We start from the raw sequence: 25,570 nt of genomic DNA on the forward strand, positions 1-25,570 counted from the left end.
TGCCCGACATTTGACACTCGGCAAAGTTCTGTTTGCCGTTAAAATCTTTGCCGAGTGTCAAATGCTGAGTGTTACACTTGCCAAAGCCTTTGCCAAGTATTTTTAGGCCTTCGCCGAGTGCCCCTAGCACTCGGCATCTTCCATGTTTCCCGTAGTGGGAGAAATTGCAAGAATGTCCCTCCTTGCAAATTTTTTGGGTGGCAAGGTTGAAATTAGAGAAGCAAAGTATCTGGCATTCTGGCCACTCAACTACTATTTTCATGAGTTCATTTACGTCCATGTAGCTGGGAGACGGTAAGAGGAATGAATGATAATAAATGCACGAAATGGTTTGTCCCATTTTATTTGGAATCAATGTATATATGCTGTTATCAGTGACGTGTATACTTTAGTTTAACTCTGAAATCACATTTCTTACATTTAATCCTCGGTATATTCAACGGGGCTACTACAAATATCGATCCACAATAATCATCTCTCACAAAAATTTTCAAGTTGGTTAGGTTTGAGCTTCGCCATTATGCTTCCTCGTCCTTTATTTGCTTAGCCCAAGCACGCACAAATCTTTCCATATTTTTTTATGAATAAACGTTATGATTTTGTAGCTGCGTAACAGTTCATAGAGCGCGTTAAGTAAGTACAAATCCATCCAGCTGCGCTGACGCTCTTGAGAAAGAGAGCAAGGGGGAGGGGATAGGTGTGCACGGCGGCACCGACGCAGTCACTCGGAGTAGTGCCGAGTGCGTACTATACCATGACGCGGCGGAGCCTAGCGCGATGGCCGGTGCCGCCACGGCACGGCGCCATCATCAGGTCGATCGCCCAGGTGGCTGCCGGCGCCTTCGTTCGGGCGGTAGGCCGGTAGCGTGGGCAGAATCTGTCAAAAGAGACACCTTTATAGGAGACGCGGAAGTAAGCCGCCTCTCCTATGACATATAGGAGTGCTCCGAGAGTACGGAGGATGATCCGCGTCTCCTATGTACCCACATTGGAGACGCATGTTAACCAACCGCGTCTCCAAGAACATGATGCGTATACGAGAGACCACCACCAGCCCGCGCTCCGCGTCGAAAGGGCTAGCTCGCCCAGCAGGGTAGACCCGGGCTGACGTGCCGGGAGACCTGCCTGCTCTGCGTGCGTCGTCGGAGCCGAGCACCTGAGTTCATGTCATGGTGATTGCCACGCGCGGCGCCACCTGGAGGCGAGGTGGCGCTGGCGGGCACCGCCGCCACCCGCCTGCCACGCGCCTCCGTCGCCATCAGCAACAGGAAGCGGTCCGCGTCGCAGACGCCGCGGTGGTTGGTGCCCTGCCGGGGCGAGGTCCTGTAGCGCCCGGAGAAGCCGTTCGTGCGCGGCCATGACCGTCGTCGATCTCTGCGCCTGCGGACGCGGGCACACGGCATCCGCCGCGGGTCTTCGTCCAAAGGCAGAGTCCACGGCTCAGCGCAGGCGCCCGTTCCCCACTGCTCCGTGCAGGGTGCGCGCATCTCTGCCACCGGTCCACCGCCCAGTCTGCGGCAGCACAGCGCGCTCGCCGGCGCCGCGCACACACCGGCGGACCACCGACAAAGTCAGGTCCACCTCTCTCGCCGCCGGCCGCCTTCACCCTTCAGGCCGTGGCCTGAGCGGCAGCCGGTGCCGGCGCGGCGACACGATCGGTATCGCGCCCGCCGGGTGCGGCGTACGGGACGCGACGGGCGACGTCGATCGTGTGCTTTGTGCGACGCGCGCGACGAAGACGGCCGACCGGCGGCGCCAGCAACTTGCCGACTGGCAGCAAGGCAGAGGCAAAGCTGGCCGGCGCCCCCGCCATCTCTGTCTCCCTCGCCGTCAGAATCGGTAGTTTCTGCATTGCTCTCTGTACCAGTAACTTGCCGACTGGCAGCAAGGCAGGTCCAAGTCCAACCCCCCCCAATAACATTTCCGAGTTTGATGCAGAGTCTGAGGAGGGAAGATGAAGCTACGGAAGGCTCAAAAAGCAAAAGAAAGATTTTTCAGTCAAAATCATGGTTTGTTACTGCAGCAGTTAATATCACGGAATGCTAGATATTGGTGAAAGGATGATTATTACCTTAGCAGATCTGGAGAAGGCCACAAACAGTTTTGACAGATCTCGCGAGGTTGGTGGTGGAGGACATGGTGTTGTGTGCAAAGGAATATTAGACCTTCATGTAGTGGCCATCAAGAAATCAAAGATAGTGGTACAAAGAGAAATCGAACAACCATAGAAATGCGGTGAAGCTCCTGGGGTGCTGCCCTGAGACAGAAGTTCCATTATTAGTATACGAGTTCATTTCAAATGGAACACTTTCTCACCATCTTCATGTTGAAGGTCCAATATCACACTACCTTGGGATGATGGACTAAGGATTGCCGTTGAAATTGCTAGAGCGCTAGCCTATCTACATTCAGCTACTACACAATGCCAATATTTTAGAGGGACATTAAGTCTTCTAACATACTTCTTGATGATAGTTTAACAGCTAAAGTGTCGGATTTTGGAGCTTCAAGGTATGTCCCAATCAATGAGACAGGAGTGACTACAGCTGTTCAGGGAACATTTGGTTATTTAGATCCCATGTACTAGTACTATTACACGGGGCGGCTGACAGGTAAGAGTGATGTTTTCAGGTTGGGTGTTCTTCTTGTCGAATTGCTGACTAGAAAGAAACCATCCCTGTACAAACTCCGAGAGCAGTGACAGTCTTGGTTCACATTTTAGACTACTCACGGAAGGTGATTTGGTTGGCATAGTATAGATCCGCAGGTCATGGAAGAGGGAGATGGTGAAGTCCAAGAAGTAGCTGCACTAGCAGCAAGGTGCACTAAACTGGATGAAGAAAGGCGGGCCCACAATGCGAGAAGTGGAGATTTCAGTTGAAAACTTGCGAGTTAAGAAGCAGCATTCTCCACGAAGTACCCTCTGTTTTCATCAGGGAGATGTGTGATGGGGACGAAATCGCAACTCGTTACGTGCCAGCTCGGGGGGTTGCGAATGAAGCAAGTAGACAGTACAGCATGGAGGAGGAACATCTTGCTGCCGGCATGGTATGCTCGGCGATGTTTTGCTATTACATCTTCGTGAACAGCACAGTTATACCGGAAAGCCATTTCTGATGGCTGTTTAGTGGAAGAACAGATATTCTTTCTTTTTTACCTGAAAAAAAGAACCTTGCGTTCTTCTTTCCTCCTCTTTTTTTAGGGGAAAGGAAGTGCTATTTCTGTTTTCTTGTAAATGGTTGTGTAAATCGGTCCATAACCGTGTTTGTTTTGGTCAAAGTCGGTTCCATATATGCATATATTCATGTGCACAAAGGGTGAGAAATAAAGATAAAGTCAGCATAATTTGTGTATCCATGCATGTATCTGGCACCATCAGCTTTGCGCCGCTATCTAAAAATGCCTCTTTATATACTGAAATTTGGGGAGTTCGCTCCTCATTCGTAGCCCCCTTGCGAGAGTGCGCATATATTTTTCATCAGTACTTTAATGTATAAATGTACAAATGACATACACCTTGTAACACAGCAAAAAAGAAAAAAGAAAAGGAAAAAAAATGAATAATACACGCCACATACAGTTGTCCGGGTTTTTGCTTCCCAAATACATTAGCTAGGATTGCCCCCAGCAGGCGTGGGGCTAGCCACTTGCAGTCGGTATCAACGCCAGCATCTGGTTCTTGATGATGCCCATACACATCTCGATCTCCCTGAAGATCGGGATGTTCTGGGAGCTGCACGGCTGCAAGCCCGACAGCGCTGAATCGAGGATGTGCGCGACTTCAGCAGGGTGATACTGCTTCTCCGTGCAGTTCTGGAGAATGGTACGGATCGCAGCGTTAGACCATTAGGCATAGTGGGAGTGCTGGAATGTTTAAGTCTGAAGTCTGAACAACACGCAGAGCTTGGATGGCTTACCTTTATCATGAGCATCATAGCGACGCAGGATGAAATCAACTCATTAGGAAATTGGCCATCGGAATTACCACCATTTGGCAATCTTGAACTGTTATTTGTTGCAGGAGCAGGTGTGCCATTCTCTTGATACGATGCATTTGACTGACCTGAATCAGGAGGTATCCGTCTTATGCCAAGAATGCTTGAACCAGAGCCAGTACCACGGCTATTGAAGTTATCTAATGCTTCACCTATTTTTGCAAAAGGGTTCTCTCCTTCACTCACTTTGCACATCGCCTGGTCAAGAGTGAAAAAAAGCAGCGATAAGGGCATTGGAATGAAATAAATTTAAAATGTGAAGGGAAAAGGACTCATATCTCTATGTAGCACAAAAAAAGGAGAATAAATAGGTAATGCTTCAGCGAAATACAGAAATTAACTAAATGAATCCTCTAATCCAACAATAGAAATAACTAACAAGAGTACAATATATGGAACCTGCCCCAACAAGCTGACAGCAGTGTTTCTCAAAAGCAAATATCCAATTGAAAACAAGTTAATAACTAACTAAGAAAATTCCAAACAGAGATGATCGGTAGATAAACAGGGTCCCAGGTTTCATCATGAAACTAAACATCAAGTATTTAGACAGGTAGTTTCAATTTCTTTTAGCAGTTATTACAGAGTAGTGAGAACCGAGCACTGAGTCAGTTTATTGATTTTTTGTAGATGTGGATCTTAAATTTTTGTTCCCCTCAAATATGGAAAGCAATGCTCGTTCAGTTCAAAGTGAACAGCTGTATTCAAACTACATAAAGTAATAAGTAGATCAGAAACATGAGGAACTCTAGGTCAGATAGCATGACATGATACAGAAAAGAATACAATAATTCTCGCCAACAGACCTGGATAGCAACATCAACCATCATTTTTGCTCTGCATTTTGAAGTCTCAATAACTTCAATCACTTGGGAACCAGACTCTGGATTAATATAACCGAAAAGGTTATACGGATCTGGCGCTCCAGCAAAGGCTATGCCATTTTCCATAGATTTAGGATATGATTGTACTGGATTCCCATGATATGTGTTACGCTGGCGAAGAGAAAGCAAGGCTCCAGCTACCTGTGTATGAAAATATGTTGTATCATTCAACTAGGTACATGAAAACCGAAGTTATTAAAGTGATAGCTTGAAATTGGGAAGGTTACCTGATCATTGGAATCTCTTAGCTGCACAAGCACCATGGCGTATTGCTTCCTGAAATGCTCCAAGTCTCTAATAATTTCCCCATCCCTTTGCTTTCCAGACACTTCTTCATTCATGTGCCTCAATTCTACCAGCAATGCTTCCTGCAACAGATTTATGGTTCATCATAACCCACTTGAATTGAATGATGTAAATACAAAAGCGTGTATGTTTTAAAAAAAGAATATCCAATATGTTTAATGGCAAATACACACCACAGACCATAATGATGCTTACAACAATAATTCTTTTATGCTTACAACAATAATGATGCTTGAATTGAATGATGTTTAATGGCAAATAGTACTCTGTAGGCACAGTGTGGCACACCCTGGTCTGGGAACTAAAAAGGAACTATCTTTCATACCAGATGAGCAGATTATTCCCATTTTATGCTCTGCCTGGTAGCCCACTTCTTTTTTTTGAACAAAAAACACTGGTAGCCCATTTCAAGTATCAGAAAGTTGATGGATTATCAAGACTCCACAATGGGCCAGCCTGAATAATAAGATTAAGAAAACACTACTGCAAGATAGACTGTACTAATAGGTTAACTGTTAATATCAGCTGCCAGATTATTGAAAGTGCATTACTATAACAATTATGACCAACTCAGTGTCAACTGTAATACAAATCTGTGTATGGATTTGTGTACATCGAATTCTAGGTTGCAATGCAACACAGCAACTTATTAGAAAACAAAGATGGTGGAGATTTCAATTTGAGCTATGCAATTTGTATCCATTTGCAAACATTAGAGGGACGAAAAACAAGGCACAAGACTTGTTGCACTTGCCTTTTTATCGAGAGCACGTGATAGTTCAGCAAGAGCTCTTATATCAGCTTCTCTTTCCTGTATCTGTGAGAGGGTGGATGGCTGATTGTAGATCGCCTGTTGTGTAGCAACTGTAACCTCATTAACTGTAGCTTTGGCCTGTGCAATGGAATCAATTGAGTCACCCTATCGCGTAAATCCCAAAAGGAGTACAGTTAGCTTATTCTGCATTGGCTATACAAAAGTAAGTAGCTTCAGCATCAAACATGCTACCTTTGCTTGCTTCATTAAAGTACTTATTGGATGACCAGGAGGGATATGGAAGGTTGCATCAGCACCATTCAGATTTGATGTGAATCTTGCTCCACCTCCATTACCCAATTCTTTCATCTGATCCTCATTTGCTTCCGATAAGCGGCTATAATATTCATTGACAATGTTTTGCTGTCTGAGAGACTCAGGGAAATTTTCCGGAGGATGCAGGGGCATGCAATCAATATCCTGAAAAACAAATTCCTTTCAATAAACCATATTTGACATGCTATCAGTGTCGAGAAGACTGATGTATCTAGTCATAACAATCTTCAGCGGAAATAAGACAACAATCTTCTATGCTTAACCATTCTACTAAATTATTGCAAGTCATGGTAATTTCTTGAGTATGATCACAAAGATCAGGTCAAAGCATTTAAGTCAAAAGACATTAAATGAAACTAAACTCTAATTATCAAAAACATAAGTGAGATAGCAATTGATTACCATCACAAACTCAACACCCAGTTCAGGTCGATCAAACTGAACCCGGCAACGATTATCATCAACAGTCAGGACATTTCCATCATGAAGTTCCCTGGTTCTAGGATGGCAGGCTATAACACGCTGCCCAACTGCAAGAGGTCGTGCAAGATCCGTTGGTAGACCTTCTCTAATGCCAGATCGAAGTTCAGCATAGTGCTGTCTGACTGAATCACGATACTGGGAAAGCTTCTCTCTCTCCTCACACAAAAACTGTTTTGACAACCGACGGGGCTTTCCAAGAGAACTGCAGAACATTAAATTTAGGGGGCAAATACAACTAAAGTTAACATTAACAGAAATATTGAAGATTACAAACCTCCGTATGACACCCCACTCAACACGAGTCAGTCTTGGAACATGACCCAGCTTGACATGATTCAAATACTCAACAAATTCACTCTTTGCAAACCATGGATAATCAATTGCACTGTAGAACCACTCAAACATGCACCATCTACGGAGCAAACGTGATGACAAGCAGTGAGAGAGTTTGTCCTGCAATAAGTTAAGAGTAAATATGACTTTTCACCCATGTCAAGTAATGAAACACATCAATCAGCATATAACAAGATAAAAAGCAGTACCTTGACATCAATAATATTACTCAATGAATAAGACAATTTATCACTTCCAGAATCATCAGCGCCCTCAGTAGGTTTACATTCTTGAGTTAGTGATTTTTGAATGCCTCCTTTTCGGCGGCTTTTGACCTTTGAGGTCAAGTCAGCTTGCGGAGGCGTTGCACCTCGTGCAGTTGTCTCTGGTATATCCATGAACACTTTTCCAAAATCAGAATGTGCTGGAAAACATCCCTTCCAAAATTGGACTAATATGAGTATGCCTACCTTTATTAGAAGACGCCTTCCCTTCTTCAGCAGAAACCTATAATGTACAGATATACCAGAACAAGAATCATGTTGTATCCGGCAAGCATGAGGAGATTAGTTATGTAAAACTTGACTGTGCAAGGGTGGGTGAAAATTTGACACAGCAAATAACTAGAGAGCTGTTCAGTGAAGGCTTGGTACAATTGTGTACATTGCAATCATGCCATATGATGCATGCCATTTTGATATTATTGTACAGAATGTCAAATTCAATTTCGTAGCCTGTATTATGATTGTCACAGCTGGTGCCACATGCTGTGATCCAAACAACAAACTACCAATAAACAAGAAAGGATGGCATGCCATAAAAAAAATTGGATGTAATACATAGATGATATATGTCACAGGATATATACAGCAAAAGAACCTTTCCAATAGGTCATTACAGAAGCATAATGACAAACACTGAGACAGGGTTCGAAAAACTGGTATTATCTGGCCAAGTGCTCTCAATTCTGTAGGTGTTAGATTAGATAGCTATTTCACAAGAATATTGCAGCTAAACACTGTGCAATATTAGACAAACACAAAACCAGAGGAAATTATGTAGAAAAGGGAGAGATAAGAATAAGCAGACAGGCAAATAGGCAACAAAGTTCAGCTGGGGTCCCAATATGTCCAGTCAGTTTCTGTAATCTAACCAGCTCAGATTCTGTGACACTATGGGACATGCTTATTGGTTATTTTTCTTGGTGACAATACTACCCCATGTAATAGTCTAATACTAATACCATCTCTTACATACCCATTACTGAAAATTAGACCTACGGACCTTAGTGCTCATAACTGAAGTCGTAGAATAAATAAGAAAAAGGTGAACTAGAAATGCAGCTAACTGAATAGCATGTCAACATTTCTTTCACATGATATTAATTGCTAATTTTTCATATATCATTTAGCAGTTACCTGACAGAATAAGATATTTTGGAACCTAAATCCCAGAAGTAAAGACATGGCTGAAATGCTGATGTTGGTAAAAATATCGTTTGAGTGTCAAAGGATTTACAACATAACAAAATCCAACAGAAAAAGGAATGAATTCTACTTTTATAGGAATATGACAATTATTACAAACGGTTGCACAGTAAGAGACTATGAACAAAACTCCAAAAAGTAGTTAGCAGGCAGCCTACAAGTCAAATCACATTAGTGACCTAGCCTACACACTTACATATTAATTTCTTCACTATATGCAACAACAAAAAGGTCTTTACTGCTTTAAAGTAGATTCAGTATAGCCAAACCCAGGCTCTAAAAACTTATCATACAATCAAACTAAATAGGTTAAGGTTGCCTATATCACTAATTTATATCCATTGTATGCGAAACTAAAATCCTATCCACATTAAGTTGAGAATGCATGCCACAAGTTTATGGGCTATTTGGTTTGGGGAATGGAGGAAGTTGGTCTAGGGAATGGAGGAAGTTGGTCTATCACCAACCTGTCTCTAATAAGAACAAGTCTAGTATGGAAAAAAGGCACAGGGACGTCCCATGAAAATTACGGAGTGGTCCTATAATGGACAAATCAATCTAGGATGGGGTGGTTTGAACTTCAAACAAACAGCCGATTAATATATTGCATAAGTCTCGGATGCAAAAAAGAAAGAAGAAAGAGTTGGGCTAGATACCTCAGTCTTCTCCACGTCCTTTAATATATTCTTTTCATCTTTTGAAACCTGTATATGAATAAAACATACAAGTTTATGCATAACATAAATGAATTATAGCAAGGAACTAAGTAATAGTGGTAGAAGATGGAATAGCAATGTTAGTCAATTGCTCAGCTCATTACTTCTCTCTTCCTTTTGCAAAGTCAATGGAGCAGGTAGAGCTCCTTGGCCGGCTGTATGGCCACTGCCTGCCGTATATGGCAGCAGTGCCATGAGTAGAAGGGCAAGCATGCCCTGTCTTGTATAGTACTAGTAGTAGGTAGTTGGTAGAAGCACTCATACCATTATGTAATCTAATTTGACTTTAGGTTCTATAAGAAGTAGAAGAGCAGCTGCAGCTCAGTTCAGTTCAGCAGCACCAAATTGAACCTGTGCAAAGTGTTTGTGCGTGTGTGTGCTGTTCTCCTATCCCCTTCTCCTACCTCCAGCTCTAGTGTGTGTGTGTTGTGTTCTAGGAGTTCTAGGAACTCACCTTGGCCATTGCCAACAAGCAATAGCGAGGTCAAGATAACTAAAAAACTCGACCTGCCCCCTGCCCCAACCTTACATAGCGGCACCGTAGCCCGTGTGAGACGACCAACGACCTAGGCCGGGCCTTAGACCTATGCTTTGGCATGGGACAGATGAGGGGATTTTTTCAACCCCAGCCCGAAATTCGCTCCCACGGGGAGTTGAACCCAGGACCTGAGGAGTGCTACTAGAGCCACCTAACCAACTCAGCTAGAGGCCCGTTCGCAGGTCAAGATAACTATATGTGGTGCTATCACACTAAGAGCTGACATGTGGTCCTACCAATATTGCAGGCGTAGTTTGCAAATTTTATGTGCTACTATATGCTCACCAATTGACGCACAATATTTATTCGCATTAGTTTGATATAAGAAACACACAATACACAATCATAAACTTAAATTATGAGTACTTTTAGAATTGGCATATGAGAATACATCAACCGATGCCAGCATGTACACTACACTGAAGCCAATCCATAACGAACTCAGTCAGCAGTTAATGAACTTGACTACACGATTTATAACCTTCAATTATAGAGCAAACAAGACTGTTACTTGCAGAATACTTAACAAATAATAATTTTGAACGTACCTTTCCCGTGGAAGATTTCCTCTTCTTTTTTTCTGTTTTAACGCCACATGTACAAGCTTGCTGCTTTACTTCAGAAGTGGTGCTCCCATCATGATGAGGATCTTTAGCAAGTTTGGCTTTTTTCCTAGTAACCATATCGGTGCTTGCAATTTCTGACTGCCTTTTGAGTTTTTTTGCCATACTTTTGGAGTAATCTTTCTGTTCATACACCGAAACGGCTGCAGGAATACTAGGCTTTCCATCAGAATCATTGTCTTTATTTTCATCCTTAATCTGTGCTGATGACTCTGGAAGATCATTAGGTGCCCTATTAGTAACACTATCAAGCAATGTGCTAAAAAGCGCTAGGTGAGCGATGGTCTGGTGCCTACTAAGCAAGATAGGTAGCCACCTTTAAAAAAGGTGAACAAAATCATTAACAAATATAATATTGATGCAAGCTAACTTTGAAGTAGAACTTTTTACCAAAATTTGTTGTGGGATTTCTCATGCAGTGGATATGGCTGTTACAACTTAGAAAATATCTATCACTATGCATGGATTAATGGGAGGTTGTGGTATAAATTAGGCTAAATATGTTTTGTGGACATCCATTGTGGCATTTGCTGGAGGACATCGCAGAGTCAATACTTTGTTGACTGACGTTACAAAATTATCAGTTTGCAAAAATTTGGAGGACATGTGGAAGGCAGCAGGTGATCCAATTCATATTTGTCATGGATACTGGTTAATATCCCATCCAAATACGGCTTGTCTCAAATAGAAACAAAGGTGACTTCTCAACAACAGCATTCTTTTGTAATTGTGGTTGTGGGGCACTTTTGCCCCCTCATTCTAAATTATCTCACCAGCTATGTGTTCCAGGAAATGACCCTGATTTATTTATTGTCACTTACTCATAGAATTATTAACTTTGCAATGCCCGAACCTGGGGGTGAATGTGTTGGTTTGTGTGTGTTATAAGGGTTCTCTGCCCTTTTTTCTCTTCTTAACATAAAGATATGCTGTTCTCCTGCATGTTTGAGAAAAAAAATTGCAATGTCCTCCAGTGGTCAGCGGTTAGAAAACAAAACCCTGCATTACTGCACTGCTGGTGAAATACAACACTGGCATGTACTCTAACCCTTCTGAACATGTCTATAACCTTTATGCAAATTAGTGTCAGAAGAGTGGGAGATAAAGTTGAACGCAAAAAAAAAAAAGACCACTGCACCTGCTAAGATACAAGAAATGCATTGTTCTCCATCTTGCCATTAAGTACAAGAAAAAAATAATAGGGTAATGGAATAACGGAGTAAAATGGGTTGCATCTGAATGTAGTATTTAAAACATTAACACAAAAAGTGACAAAGGTATAAGATAAGACTAACCAGATTCAACAACTGAAGATGGCTGTAGGATGTTCACAGATAGATCAGCTAAAGTATGTAATGCATCTAGAGCTGAAATATCATCTGCAAAACAAGAGGGTTGATTGAAGGTTTGCACTGCATCGATGGAGTAAAAGCAAGAACAAAACAGGTTATCCTTACAACTAACAAGCATCACAATAATGAACGTACATCAAAGCCAAACGACTAAATTAAAAGGCAATAAAATAAATCCTCAAACAGGACACCGCCATGGCAGGAATTTGAGTGTGATAAGTAACAACACTGTGTGGTTCTATTTATGTTTCCCAGGTTACAGAAACCATAAAATCTTATTTTATAGTGCAATAAACACGCAAGACAACCAATATTCTGGAATAGAAATTGGATGGTGAAAAAGATGATTCAGAAAATGGTTATTTCTACATGTTTGATCACATTGCTGAAACTTTCATCCCACACTAGAAGGGAATTGTCTTTGTATCTAATTCCACAGATTGAGAAAAAAGTATTGTGCAGTACAGTTACAGAAAAGAAATTAAACACATTTATCCATTGCCCAAATTTCAATATGTATATGAAAAAAGAGAATGCTATTGTCATTCATAGTTCAGTACTATGCCCTACTAAAAAAAGGTAACTGCTAGAATATAGACATACCATCAAAAAACAGTTGACGACTTCTTTTATTTGATGTGCTAGATGGCCACGCAGTTTTTCTTCCCAATGCCTCCAGCTCTGGTTCCTCTTTCGCCTTTCTCGCACTATGTCCTTCTTCAGTACCACTGCAAGCCTCTCTATCATACTCAAACTGATCACCTGTTTTGCGTACAGCTTTTTTCCTCCTCTTTTGAGACCTCTTTACTTTCTTCTGAGGTTTTCCAGATGGAGATCCTTTGTTAGTCATCAAATAGGATGCACCTTTAGTATAGTCACCAGTCTCGGCTTCCCTACTTCCTAAGCTAGCTTCAGGGTAATCAGCATCCAACTGAAATCCATGCAACTTTGAGCTTCCCATCTCTGAATCAGCATTCTGCAAGTGCCAAACAGGCATCTTGGTCATGAAATTACTTTACTAAATGGGTGACTAACAAAAAGGGGAGAAGGCATAAAATTCCAGTTTCTTACTTTTCTGTCACTACTTTTAATGGGAGACAGGAACATCCGGTCGCCAGATCTCCCAGGCGTTTGAGAAACCTGAGGTGAGCCTCCTCTTTGATATACCTCTGCCAGAGCAAGTGCAGCTACATGAGCTCCTTCATCATCACCATTGTTAGAATCTGGTTTTGCTTGTCTATGTGGTGCACCCCTCTCATCTCGATGGTACATGCTGGCAACAGGTACTCTTGGAGTCCTTTTTCCAACAGCACGTGGCCTATTCCCTACAAACAGGTCTACAAAGATTTCAATTAAGTTGCAAGGATTATGTATATCTCAGATTCCCACACAGCCAGGTTATACAATAATCATACTATGTATGTTACTTTGCTGCACAAACCATGCATGTACATAGGACTATCTCAAATTACCTCCTGAACGTTTTTTCTTCAACAAAGAAAGGCATCCATAGCTCGATGAAGCAGGCTGAGATTGCAATTGATCAGGGTAACGTGTATCAGATGTCTTCGAGACAGATTGAAACTTTGCACGGCCACGTTTCTGTGGCTTCCTAGAACTTTTTGGTGAATCATTGCTTTCATGATCACTGTTACTTCCATCCTACAGTCCATAACAGATGTCCTTGTGAGTAATTTCAATAAATCACGGCAGCTGAAGCCGCATATGCCACATAAGTACATTCACCAGCCAGGAAATTCAGTACAACTGTACTCATGGATGGAACAAATAGTTCTAGATCTGTGGTTGATGCCAAATTAATTACTGATTTTGAATATACCTAAATGGAAAAGAATACATTTTTGAGACTTTGCTTACTATAATACTTCCTCTGATCACAAATATAAGTCCATCTAGGTTTGTCTTATGTCAAACTTTTTTTAGTTTTGATCATCAATATGTAAAAATTATACAGATTGAGAATACAATGTTGATGTTAATAGATTAGTCATGAAATACAATTTCATAACATATAACTCTTTTTGTTTAATATGAAGCATTTTATAGATATTTGCAGTCAAAAGAGACACATTGAAGACTGTATCAAACTATTGATATCCTACTGCACATGTATATGTCACCGGAGCAAGTAATTTTTAGTCCACGGTCACAAAAGATGCAAATAGAATGTATTTTTCAGGCGCCAACTTTTATAAATATTCACAAGATTTTCTTGTATTAGAGAAAAGAATTACAGAAGCTCTAGATATTAGTAATCCCTAAAATATAGTCTCACCAGAATATTGTAGTGATCAGTCATCATGGCAATTAACCCTGCGGCAGTTGCCGTTCCCTCTGGAAGAGATAAATAGGCCTGGATATGCCACACATGTTAATCTAGCACACTGAAGTGTGTATATGCAAATAGTTGAAAATTAGCAGACAAACATGAATACAAGAAATTAAGCACTGCTACCTTCGCAATCCATGGAACTGATAAAAAAAAATCCATTGAACTGATCTAGGGAAATTTAGGTAAATGGAAAAACGAGTGCCGAGTGGTTATATAATTTTAAAAAGCCCAATATTTACCTTATTCATGTTGTAAAGAGCCTCCACCATGTCAGATGTTCTATCACGGATAGCACCGGCAATCTAGAAAGTGAAATGAAAATCAGCAAGTATCACATAGGTGCAATTCCCTTGTCTCAACTCTGTCCAGATAAGCTCAAAACAGACCTTCCTCCAATCTTTTCCGTATTTTCTGTAGGCACTATAGAAGCGCTCAAGCTCGTCTTTACTCCACTGAGGCCCAAGCATGTCTGATAACTTTTTTTTCTGCAAATGAGATTTTTTTTCTTTTACCAATGATCAAAGATGAAGCAAAGGTATTGCTAACTACTCAAATGCATTAACACTACCCAAAACCAAACTTAAAACCACACTTATTTCTAGAAAAAATAACTAATACTTGATAGTCCATAGAATACTACCATGCCGTACTGTTACATAATCCCATAGATGTCTAACATGTTCTTCTCAGATTAACTAAAACGAAGAAAAAATTTGCATGTGAGAAGAAAAGGAATATTGATTTTCACATGTACTTACTCGCACTTTACTTTTAGGTACACTTGCTGTATCTTCAATCTTCCAATCATCATTGATTTTGGCATAGCGTTTATTCGCATTTCTCACTTTTCTTGCAGAAGCCATAAAAATCACTTAAACTACCTGAAAACACAATTCACTGGAGATTATTACTAAGCTCATATTAGGAAAGGACAGAAAATGTCTCAAAATGTACCTAAAGCTAGCTCCAGTATCTTCTTAGTGTGAGTACGATCAAAATGTTTCAACTTTCAAGGACGAATCTCCCTATCACAATATCTAATGGCATTGATTGCCTTATTATTTCAAAATCCAACAGCAGCTAGCTTTTATGCAGGAGCCAATTTTAGCAATACATCATTCAAACAGAGCATGTCATTTGGAGTGAAGCTCTGCAAGCAGAGACACAGCCAGATACGTCTGGCTGCCATTATTTGAATTATAAAAATCTAAGGCCGCGATCCAGGTGCGGCCCCGATCAACAACTACAGCAAAGGCGAATTTGTGCAACCCCTGCCACATAAAGCCCAGAGCTTGATTAAACTGTCCGCTCGAGAATTGGGGGTGGAGTGAGGCAGCAAGATAGGGCTTACCAGGAGAGACCTTGGTCCTCCGCAGGCGATGAGGCAGGGAATCACGGCGCCAGGGAAACCCCCGGAGGTGACGCGAACCGCGCGTTTCCGGTGGCCACTCAAATCGGGGTCGCCGTTGCCTCGCGTCAGCAGGTGCGAGGGCCACCACCGCGAGGCAACCGCGGATTGCGAGGCCCTCCGGCGAGCGGCAGATCTGCGGGCGGGGGGCAGGGGCAGTGAGATGGGGAACACTCGCACGGGGATGGGAACCAGAGCAGTAGGGTGGGGGAAGGGTCGAAGGGGAGGAGGACGAGGACCCACCGACCGAGGCGCAAGACGGGGAGCCGCAACCGCAGCTGACGACGCTCCACCGGAGAGGAGGGAGGAGCCGGAGGGGCCGCCTCGCCGGAATGGTGTGGGAGTAGGGGGAGGGTGCGAAATGGTGGAGGGAGGTGAGGGAGAATTGCCTCTTGCGAAATTGTCGAGCACCTGGTGTGCATACCTTGTCCAGCCACCTCACCCCCAAAACAGAGCCGACCACACAGCCCTTGGCCACACCAGATCCAGCCTGAGCCATACCCGATCCCGTAGACCCAGTCCATGTGAACCCCTAACCCGGTCCATCATGGACCCAGTCCATCCAGCCGCTGCAGCCACTTGTGCGCCACATCAACTTGACGTGGATGCCACATCAGCAAGCTTGGCCTGCCTTAGGAACCTGACAGGTGGCATGCTCCTGCGCTGCCACATGGCATCCCTTTTCATCTTTTCTTTTTCCAAAATTAATTCAAATTCAGAAATTGATTTACATCTTTGCTAATCTATAAGTACGATTGTTTCTTCTAACCATCGTGGTTGTTTTGAAAAAAACCCCTTACCTTTTTCGTAATCAACCTTTTTCGTAATCAACCCGCAGTCCTTGGATATGCCTTGACGATTTTGCAAAAAGTCCCAACTTTATTTATTGCAATTGTGGAGGTAGAGGTGGAGGCGCCCGCGCCAGCCGGCCTCGGCTAGGCTACGGCGTCTGTCGTCGCCATGGAGCTGGAGCTGCCAGCCACCTGCGCCGCTGGGGCATGCTGGCTGCCGGGGCTCCTCCGCGAGGGCGCGCCTAAAAGGTGGAAGAGAAGAGAGAGGGGAGAGGTGGGAGAGAAGAGAGAGGGAGGGAGGAGCTAAGGTTGATTGATAAGAGGGAAGGGTGGGAGGAGAGTTCGGCCAATAGAAACACTCAGTTTATGGAGTTGTGGATTGATGATGTGGCAACGTGTTTCTTCTTTGAACTTTATAACATATTTTTGGACTACTAAATGATCTCGAATGAAAAAGTTATCAACTACTAAGTTTAAAATCTCGTCGAGCTCTACAATTTTGATATAAAGTTTGTATCCATCCAAAATCGTATGCAAAAGTTTGTATTAAAAAAATACAGTCGTCAAACTTAATCATTTCCATCCTTAGCTTTGTTTCTATTTATGGAGCCCAACAACGGTTGCGCCGTCATCGTCATCATACATCTTGACGCCGCTCCCATCGTAGGTCGCTTTCTACCGCGGCAATGGGACTCGCGATACGCCACTCAGAGCTGTGCTCGCCCCCACTTCTATCGGAATGCACGAGTTCCATGTGTGGGTCCCATGTAATAAGCAGATGGCATCAAACCACCCACAAATGTCTTTTAATACTATACTTGCAAAGAGAGGACTACTAGGGACAACGCAGTAACATATTGTGAAGCGAAGCTAACATATTAGGAACAAGCAAATAATAACATGAGAGCAACTAAGGATCCGTAGCAACGCACATACATTTCTGCTAGTTCATAATAAATCGATTGTAGCTTAGAAAAATACGAAACCTATTTCATTATTTTTCTAAAATCATGGAGCACCCATTAGTGTAGCTTTTAAAGTTATTTGTTCTTTATTGCTTCTCATTTGGAGTCCATTTGCTATTAAAATATCGTTATTTATTTATAATCCGCGTAATAGGACTATGGAGGACCCCGGACTACTTCAACAACTTTGGACGGCTACAACTACATTGAAGTGGAGGAGTAGGACCATGCTCTAGGTTCACGCCCATCCTGATTTGAACTCCTATCAGGCATTGCAAGTAGAATGCTAGCGCTTTACTATATCGCATGGATGATTGCCATGAACCTCTGCACAGTGTTATTTTATATCCGTTATCCTTTCCAACCCACTACTCCACTTTATATGATATGCTATGCTTACATGTGTTGGGAATAGACGTGCTTTTAAACCTCTTGGTGTGAGTTGTGTGTTGGGAAAACTTGGAGAATTTCGAACCTCCGCCTGGAGTGAGCAGACATTAACCAACCTTCGGGTCGGGGCTTAGGAGATTACTTTGGACACCTCCTATGGATACTTGTTATGGATTAGTTGAGATTGTGATGATATTGAATTTGAGGAGTTGGGCAACCATACCTGTAATGGGTGCCGATTGGCAGACCACTTCAGTGGATACGCATTTGGAGACTTGCTTGCTCTAGCTTAGTTGAGTCAATCAGATCTGGTGATGGGAATTTGTCGAACGTGCACACCACTTACCCATTGTGAGGGTAGGTTCTAGCTATTCCCTAGCTAAGCGGTACCAGCACTGCAGGAGTAGTGTGTTAGGATTGGGCTAGCCATTTCACAAGGGTGTATGGAGCCCGGCTATTTCCAGCCCTTTGTTTATGAGACCCTCAACACCACTTTTGGCTAGGTTAGAGATTCACAATCCCGGGACGGTCCAGTCTTCTGAATGGGTCCAAGCTTGAGAATGCAGGCCGGTACTATTCCGGCTAGAGAGTGTTGGTTGTGGGCTGTGTCTTAAGATGGCCATATACCGTCTGCAGCCCAGGTGGGTCCAGGTGTACACAGTCTACAGAGTTAAAACTACACGTATAGTCGTGGCCTCAGCCATATGGACACCCCCTGGAACTGGCTTCTTCTTATTCGTGTTTTGGGATATTCTATCTCCCCCTCTTCTAAAACTATAGGATGGGTTGACAGCTACTAGTTCAGGATTAGGATCCGGTGTTGGCCGTTGAGATGGGAAGGGTGGGAGCTTTCCCATCGACTTGAGAGGAGACATGGAGGTGAGATTGAGACGGAACCCTGGATTGCTAGGGACAGCTGTGGTGTTGTGATATAGTTGGGATGATGAAGATTTACTCATTTATTTGTTGTTGCTGCATAAGAAACCCAAGCCATTACTCCTTGATATTTTGTTATATACTAGTATAGGCCACCTTAAAGCTTGCTATATGCGGATGGTGACATGGACCTATCCCACTTCCTTGGGACAGTTCGTGAGTTACAGGTTTAGACTTGGAGCTTGAGTTGATCGTGCTGTTAAAGGGTTGTGTTGCTTCACTCAAGGATGCATGTGGTGAAGATCGGAGATAAAGTCTTGAAGCCCTAGCTACCGCTACACAAGATTTCTACTTGTCGATTAGCCTAAGGGGCATGTACCGTATTCGTGTTCCACATTAGTATGGATGTAAATTCTCAATGATGTACTCTGATTCATTGTATGAAGATGATATTATGTTGAGATGAGTTCTGTACGTAATAGCTATTGATCCAGGGACTATCACAAGATACAAGGAGTCGGGTTCTTAGAAATAAGAATCCGATTCGTTTCAGCTACACTATATATGCACTATAGATTTAGCTTTCGAACTAATTCTGTCTAAATTCATTTATAGTCTTTTTTTTCTTTCTGAATAAATGCCAGCACTTTAGTACCATTTGAACAAACCGTGTATTGTTCATACTTTAGATTAGTTTGTTGTACATGTACTTTTTTAGACATAGATGAGTGTGAGCACCTAGAAGCATATTTTTTTCATGTTATGGAATCTTCCAAAATTTTCCTCGAAGTTTTCGTTGTCTATGTCATGATGGAACCTATCACTAATGGGAAATAGGCTATAGTCCTAGTTGGGAAACTTCAAAGATCTCGGTTTTGTCAACCGGAACTAAGAATCGGGATTAAAGATCCTGACCTTTAGTCCCGGTTATTCCACCCAGGACTAAAGTATATTATTACCAACTGGGACTAAAGGGTTTTGCGCTAAAAAAATATTAAAATTTTTTGGGAAGCTCTCACGTACACGCGCACGTGATTTAGTCACAAGTTACACGATTTTTCTCATCGCTAATGTTGCATTAACCATAGCAGTTGCCAAAGCCCCTCTGGGTATCGGTGCTGATGCTACGATGGTTATCAAGGCAATCCCTATGTTCCATATGGATGCCAAGGTACAGTGGTTAATCCACTTGTTCTTTTCATCTCCTCTCTCTTCAAGAATATGCAAACAACCTTTCATACTCTAATTAATACCCTTGTGATTGTTTAGATATTGGTGAATGCGACTCTTCAGATGTTTACTTCCTCCGTCCTAAAAAGATTATTTGTTTAGGCCAGTCTTAGTAGAGTGTCATGGAAGATTTCATGGGCATTAAATTCTATGCCATATCAGCAATTTTGCTGACACGACAACCTAATTACGAGAAGAGGGGAGTTTCATCCCCATAAAACCCGCCTAGTACAGTTACCAAGTCCCATGAAACTCGATAACTTGCACTGAAGATTTTATAGTTTCATCACAAAACAAATTTGATCATAATTCCATACAAAAATTAAATGTTGCAGGTTGTCTATGAAATTGTGCAATGAAACTATGCATTGAGAGTGACAGTTTCATTTCATTGAAAAGATGACATGGCAGTCTTGGTAAAAGTGCGATAAAACCATGCACTGAGACTGACCTTAGCCTCCAAACTTGTTCCACAAAGAGTGTTTATATAACTTTTAGACCATCCAACAAAGACCCTCGTAATACCTTCTCCCACTATCGATTCCCGAGCTAGACTCGCTAAATAACAAAGGCTAATAGGTCTGACAATTACTACAAGCGTGCATGCATAATTAATTGTACTCGGTAATCTATCCAATTATCTAATTAAGAAGAGTTATTAGGGGTATTTTGGATTTTTAGCACTGCTACTATCTTGTCTAAAATTTTCTAAACGAATAGGTTTTGTGGGACGGAGAGAGTATGTTTGCTACGGTGATTGCAGGAATACACCAGGAAGTTTTATATGCCATTGCCCTACTGCCTATACGGGCAATGCTTCCGTTCCAAATGGATGCACAGGTAGGCAACAGAAATCAAAGATTTTTATAGCTTTAAGTACTAAGTAGCAGGTCAAGCGCGCGCACAACTATTTAGCTTCATTTATGCTTTTATTACCCCCTTTCTCAATATATTAGTACCATTGTGTAGTGACCGGCATGACTTCATTTCAACAAAACGTATACTGTTCATGCACTTGCTTAATTTGTTTCACATGTACTCCTCCTTCCGTCCTAAATTACTATTCGTTTTTGACCTTTCGACACGTCACTTTTATTATGTATCTAGACATAAGTATATATGTAGGTGCATATCAAAGATGTATGCCTAGAAAAGCCAAAACAAATAGTAATTTAGGACTAGAGGAGTACTTAATTTTGTAGACATGGACGATGTCTGGAAATGCTCCTGGTCTGTCTCCCTTGGATGTGGCCAGGGTATGAGACACGCCTTGGCATTATTTCCTATCCTCACCACCTTAATGATATTTTTAAGGATATTCTTCAGCATAAATGAACCTCTGACGATACTCATTCCTGTACAGTCGACAAATGATGTCCCGGCGAAGATCTGCAGTAGAATTGAGCTCCTTAAAAAGATCAGTGACGATTGTCAACATCCGCCCTTCCTGTGAAAGATTGGCAGGGCTTAGTACACCATAGACTCCTGCAAGATGATACAATGTTAGCAAAGAGAAACATCTCCAGGTCCTGTTTGGAGTGTTGCTGTTTTCAGAAACTATAGTACCGTAAGGCTGCGTTTGGAATGCTAGCGCAGTTTGCCAAACCATGCAACAACTCCTACTATACGCCTAAACTCCTACTTGCGCAAACAAGCGATTGATTTCTTCCTGCAAAGATAAGTGATCGAGTTCTTCTTCCTGCGCCTCATCGATTTGGGGGTTGACGCCGTCGGCCGGGATCATGACGCGGCCGTCCCTCTCGTGCATCTCGCGGATCCACGCCTGTTACTTGGCGAAATCATATTGCGAGGCGAGCAACGACTCGCGGATGCTCAACGAGAAGCTCCAGCTTCTCGTCGAGGAACTCCCGCAGGCAGGCCTAATTCGTACTCAAATCCATACCCTCCTCAAACGGGGAAGGTATGGATAGAAAATTATATATGCATCAAACGGGGAAGGTATGGATAGAAAATTATATATGCATTAGAAATGGAGAGGGTAGGATTAATCAATTGGATGTACATGTACAAAATTAATTATCCATTGGATATGGGTGAGAATAAGGAGGACGAGAATTAGATAATATATATTTATATTTGGGTATAAATAAGAGTGGGTTTCTCGGTACCCTCCCAGTGGCAGGCCTGTACCTGCGGGTACAACTCCGTAAGGATCCAGCGCAGTGCAACCATGAGAATAGTGCAGCCGCAGGACAGCAGGGGCAACAGGCGGATCCGAGGATCCCCACGGTGACTCGATGAGCAGAATCCTCGCATCCTAGGTCCTGATCACCTCCGCAATCAGTACTTTCCAAAATCCATGAATCTTAAGTCGTTTCCGTATTTGTGTAAAACGCGGCAACAACGGCAGCCTTTACTCCATTAGACTATCCGGCCGCGGCGACGGCCGCCACCGATGCCACCTCTTCCTCTCTCTCCACCTTCGCGATCACAACAGGAGTCCCTTGCCGGGCATCTTGCTTGCTGATTCGAGAGGGTCGGCGTCGTGCATGTCGATCTTGGGGTCGCAAGCCGTGGTGAAACCCTAGCTAGCTTTTGGATTGGGGATAGGAAGGAGGCGATGGCATGCTCTGAACTTTATAGAGATCCAATTACCTAATTATATGCTAAGACGTACGTTGATGTAATTTTTAACACGAAGAGTTTAGTTCAACTCGTTCCGAAAAAATAACCCGCATTCTGATTATACTATTTTGCCATTTTAAGCATAAAAATTGAATAGATATACTTAAAGTGTTGAACTAATGCACTCAACATTTCAAATGTTAGGTTCAACATTTTATCAAATTTAGTTCAACAATTCGGATTGATAAGATCAACATTTTGTATATAAATGTTAAAAAAGTATGTCCAAAATGTTGGAGTAGTTATTCAAAATGTTGAAACAATACATTCCAAATGTTAATTTAAAAAAATACATATAAAAATTAAAATTAAACCTATATTGGATCTTACTTTGTTGCATTAATTCCAAATAACACAGTGGTTCAAATGGATTTCAAAACGGATTAACGGTTAAAGAGAAAAATGCATTTGAAGTTTGAAATGAAATTAAATGGGATTCTCCTCCGCCTCCTCCGTCTGTCCGCTGATGCGTGTCCTTCATTTGACGGTGGCTGGAGCGTGCGAAAGTTGGGCTAAGAAGAGATTATATGCATCCGACGGATAATACCGAAGCCCCGTAATAAACGGGTTTCCGGAAGTCATATAGAATCTGCGCCGAGGGGCATCGTCCCAATCTTGGCCCAGTCTCGTATCCGATGCTGAGAGGAACTAGCCCAGGCCCAACCAGCAGGTTTCCTTGTCTTTTTTTTTTCGGAATTCCGCTCAAAAATAAAGACTAGATGAGGTTTCCAATGGCAGCGCATTTGAGCATTTTGAGCATACGGACTAAAAACTATTCCAATGCTTGATGCTTAAATATGAGCACTTACCAAACTAATTGCATAAGTCATGTCTAATTGATAAAATTAATTGTATAAGTCATGTCTAATTGATGAGTAGAATTCATTAATCCTAATTAGCTCATGATTAATCTAAATTGTACTACGGGCTAATTATGATCTAATTAGGATCAGTGGGTTCTACCCATTAATTAACCATGACTTATGCAGTTAGTTGCACAATTAGCTCGTGCCATCGAAACGTCGAACTACTTTTTAATCCGGAGGCTCCAAACAGAGCCTAGGAGAGCTAGCGGGAGGAGTAATATATCTCACAGAACTTAAAATGCATTCAGCCTCTAGGATATTATTTAAGCCAGCAACTCTGTGAGAGTCATAACCATGCATCGGAGAGTAATGGCATGAAAATGGCATCCCCTCTGATGTCCTTAGACATCCAAATAGTCCCATCCCACCGTATTACGGGGGTGTTTGATACTAGATACTAAACTTGAGTAGTGTCACATCGAATGTTCGGATACTAATTAGGAGGACTAAACATGAGCTAATTATAAAACTAATTGCAGAACTCTGTGCTAATTCGCGAGATAAATCTATTAAGCCTAATTAATCCGTCATTAGCAAATAGTTACTGTAACACCACATTGTCAAATCATGGACTAATTAGGCTTAATAGATTCGTCTCACAAATTAGACTCCATCTGTGCAATTAGTTTTGTAATTAGTCTATATTTAATACTCCTAATTAGCATCAACTATCCGATGTGACAGGTGCTAAACTTTAGTGGGGTGTATCCAAACACCCCCTAAGATTTGACGAAGAAGAGAAGATTCGTTACATCAACATTAAGGCAGACTAAACCATGGATTTTGGTGGAGTCAATTTTTAGACATGATTTCAAATATTATTCTCGCATCTTACGTATTTCATGTTTCAGTCACGCAAAACATGGAAGGATAACATCCACAGCGTTCCTAGATCCGCCCCTGCACGGGCCGACCGGCCGAAGGAGAGGCGCACGTCGAGCGTACCGGCCGGTGCGGTCCATGGGAGCAGGACGTGCGCTGCCTTGTGAAGGGGAGTGGTCGATCGAGAACGTGTAGGCCGTGGAGTCGCTGAGGAACAGCAGCGCAGCGCGGCGAGCCGGCGAACATCACCAGGCCGCTGGCAAGCGCCGCCGCCGCCCGGCCAGCCTGCCGCCTCCGCCTCCCTCGCCGATCGAGACGGCGCGGTGGTTCGTGCCCGGCCAGGGCGAGGTCGTACGTAGCGCTCGTTGAAGCCATCAGTCAGCCGTGTGTGCACGCGTTCAACGAGGGACACGGCTCACGCCTCACGGAATCCGCCGTCGTTCGAGGGAGCGTCCATGGCGACCGCGGTGCCGGCCGGGGAGCTCAGCTCCCCGGAGGACGACATCCTCCAGAACCATCCCGAGGGCGCGCGTCCTGGCCCACGCCGCCAATGGCGAGGCCGCGGCTCTCTTCGACATGGAATGGAACGGAGGAGGCATGCATCCTCACGCAGTTCCACGCGAAAAGATTTGCCATGGTGGTGGAGGTGGAGGTCGAGTACGCCGACCAATGCCAAGGACGCGGGGCGGAAGGCAGGAGCTTCGCGCACGCGCCCGTAATGGCGGCGTGGTCACGTCGACCGGCCAGGGGCCTCGCCGCCGGTCGCCTTCAGGCTTTGCCCGTGGGTGGCAGCTGATGCTCTAGCCGGTATCCCGGAGCGGCGACAATATCGGTATGGTGCCCGGCGCTTTGTGCTGAACGTGCCGGGCCAAGTCGCTGGCGTGGTGCTCCCTGTCCTCGTGTGCGATGAAGATGGCCGGCAGGCGTGTAGCGTCGTCGAGACAAAGGCGGAGCTTCTGAAGGCCAAAACTGAAATACCCAGGTTACAGCTCCATTGCAGGGTGAAAAGTGAAACAACAGCACAGTGATAAGGTACTGCATTTTCCAACATATATAGAAACTGGGACTTTAACGTTAATCATTCAGCACACAAACACATATGTGAGCTGGACTTAATACCAAGTACTACTGAATCCAGGGTCTCACATTGGTTACCAAATGGCAATGGACTGGATGCCTCCGCATGAAGCTGGCATTGACTTCATCAAGATTAAATCATGAATACCACATATGTTCAGTGAAAGCTTTCGGTAGCAGAACATATCAAGACAAGATAGTCATACAGAGAATCAGGTTCGATTATACTATTCCAAGTGTCCACTACGACAACTTTTTTCACAACTGTGCCTTACTACGACGATCACCACTCACCAGATGTGCTTGTACAAGTCCCAGAACATGCCGCTCCTTTCTTCA

At 43.1% G+C, this 25,570-nt stretch overlaps 1 protein-coding gene and 1 pseudogene across 1 annotated transcript; one reads left to right on the forward strand and one right to left on the reverse strand.

Annotated features, from left to right (window-relative positions):
- The first annotated feature begins 1,690 nt into the window (after window positions 1-1,690).
- On the forward strand, window positions 1,691-3,365 carry LOC117866835 (wall-associated receptor kinase 3-like; annotated as a pseudogene).
- Window positions 3,366-3,390: 25 nt separating this feature from the next.
- On the reverse strand, window positions 3,391-15,969 carry LOC117866834 (protein ALWAYS EARLY 3). Its single transcript, XM_034751122.2, has 22 exons — window positions 15,812-15,969; window positions 15,512-15,704; window positions 14,919-15,041; window positions 14,547-14,645; window positions 14,400-14,462; window positions 14,104-14,181; window positions 13,280-13,469; window positions 12,879-13,144; window positions 12,411-12,783; window positions 11,751-11,834; window positions 10,381-10,667; window positions 9,235-9,282; window positions 7,562-7,598; window positions 7,301-7,476; window positions 7,033-7,211; window positions 6,678-6,960; window positions 6,192-6,419; window positions 5,940-6,104; window positions 5,107-5,247; window positions 4,802-5,020; window positions 3,918-4,193; window positions 3,391-3,813 (listed from the first exon to the last, which is right to left on the reverse strand). Exons 3-22 carry the CDS (start codon window positions 15,021-15,023, stop codon window positions 3,640-3,642), a joined length of 3,471 nt encoding a protein of 1,156 aa, XP_034607013.1. The 5' UTR covers window positions 15,024-15,041; window positions 15,512-15,704; window positions 15,812-15,969; the 3' UTR covers window positions 3,391-3,639.
- Between the last annotated feature and the right edge of the window lie 9,601 nt (window positions 15,970-25,570).

This window comes from Setaria viridis, chromosome 8 (assembly GCF_005286985.2).
Source record: "Setaria viridis chromosome 8, Setaria_viridis_v4.0, whole genome shotgun sequence".
In the NCBI taxonomy this organism is placed as follows: Eukaryota; Viridiplantae; Streptophyta; class Magnoliopsida; order Poales; family Poaceae; genus Setaria; species Setaria viridis.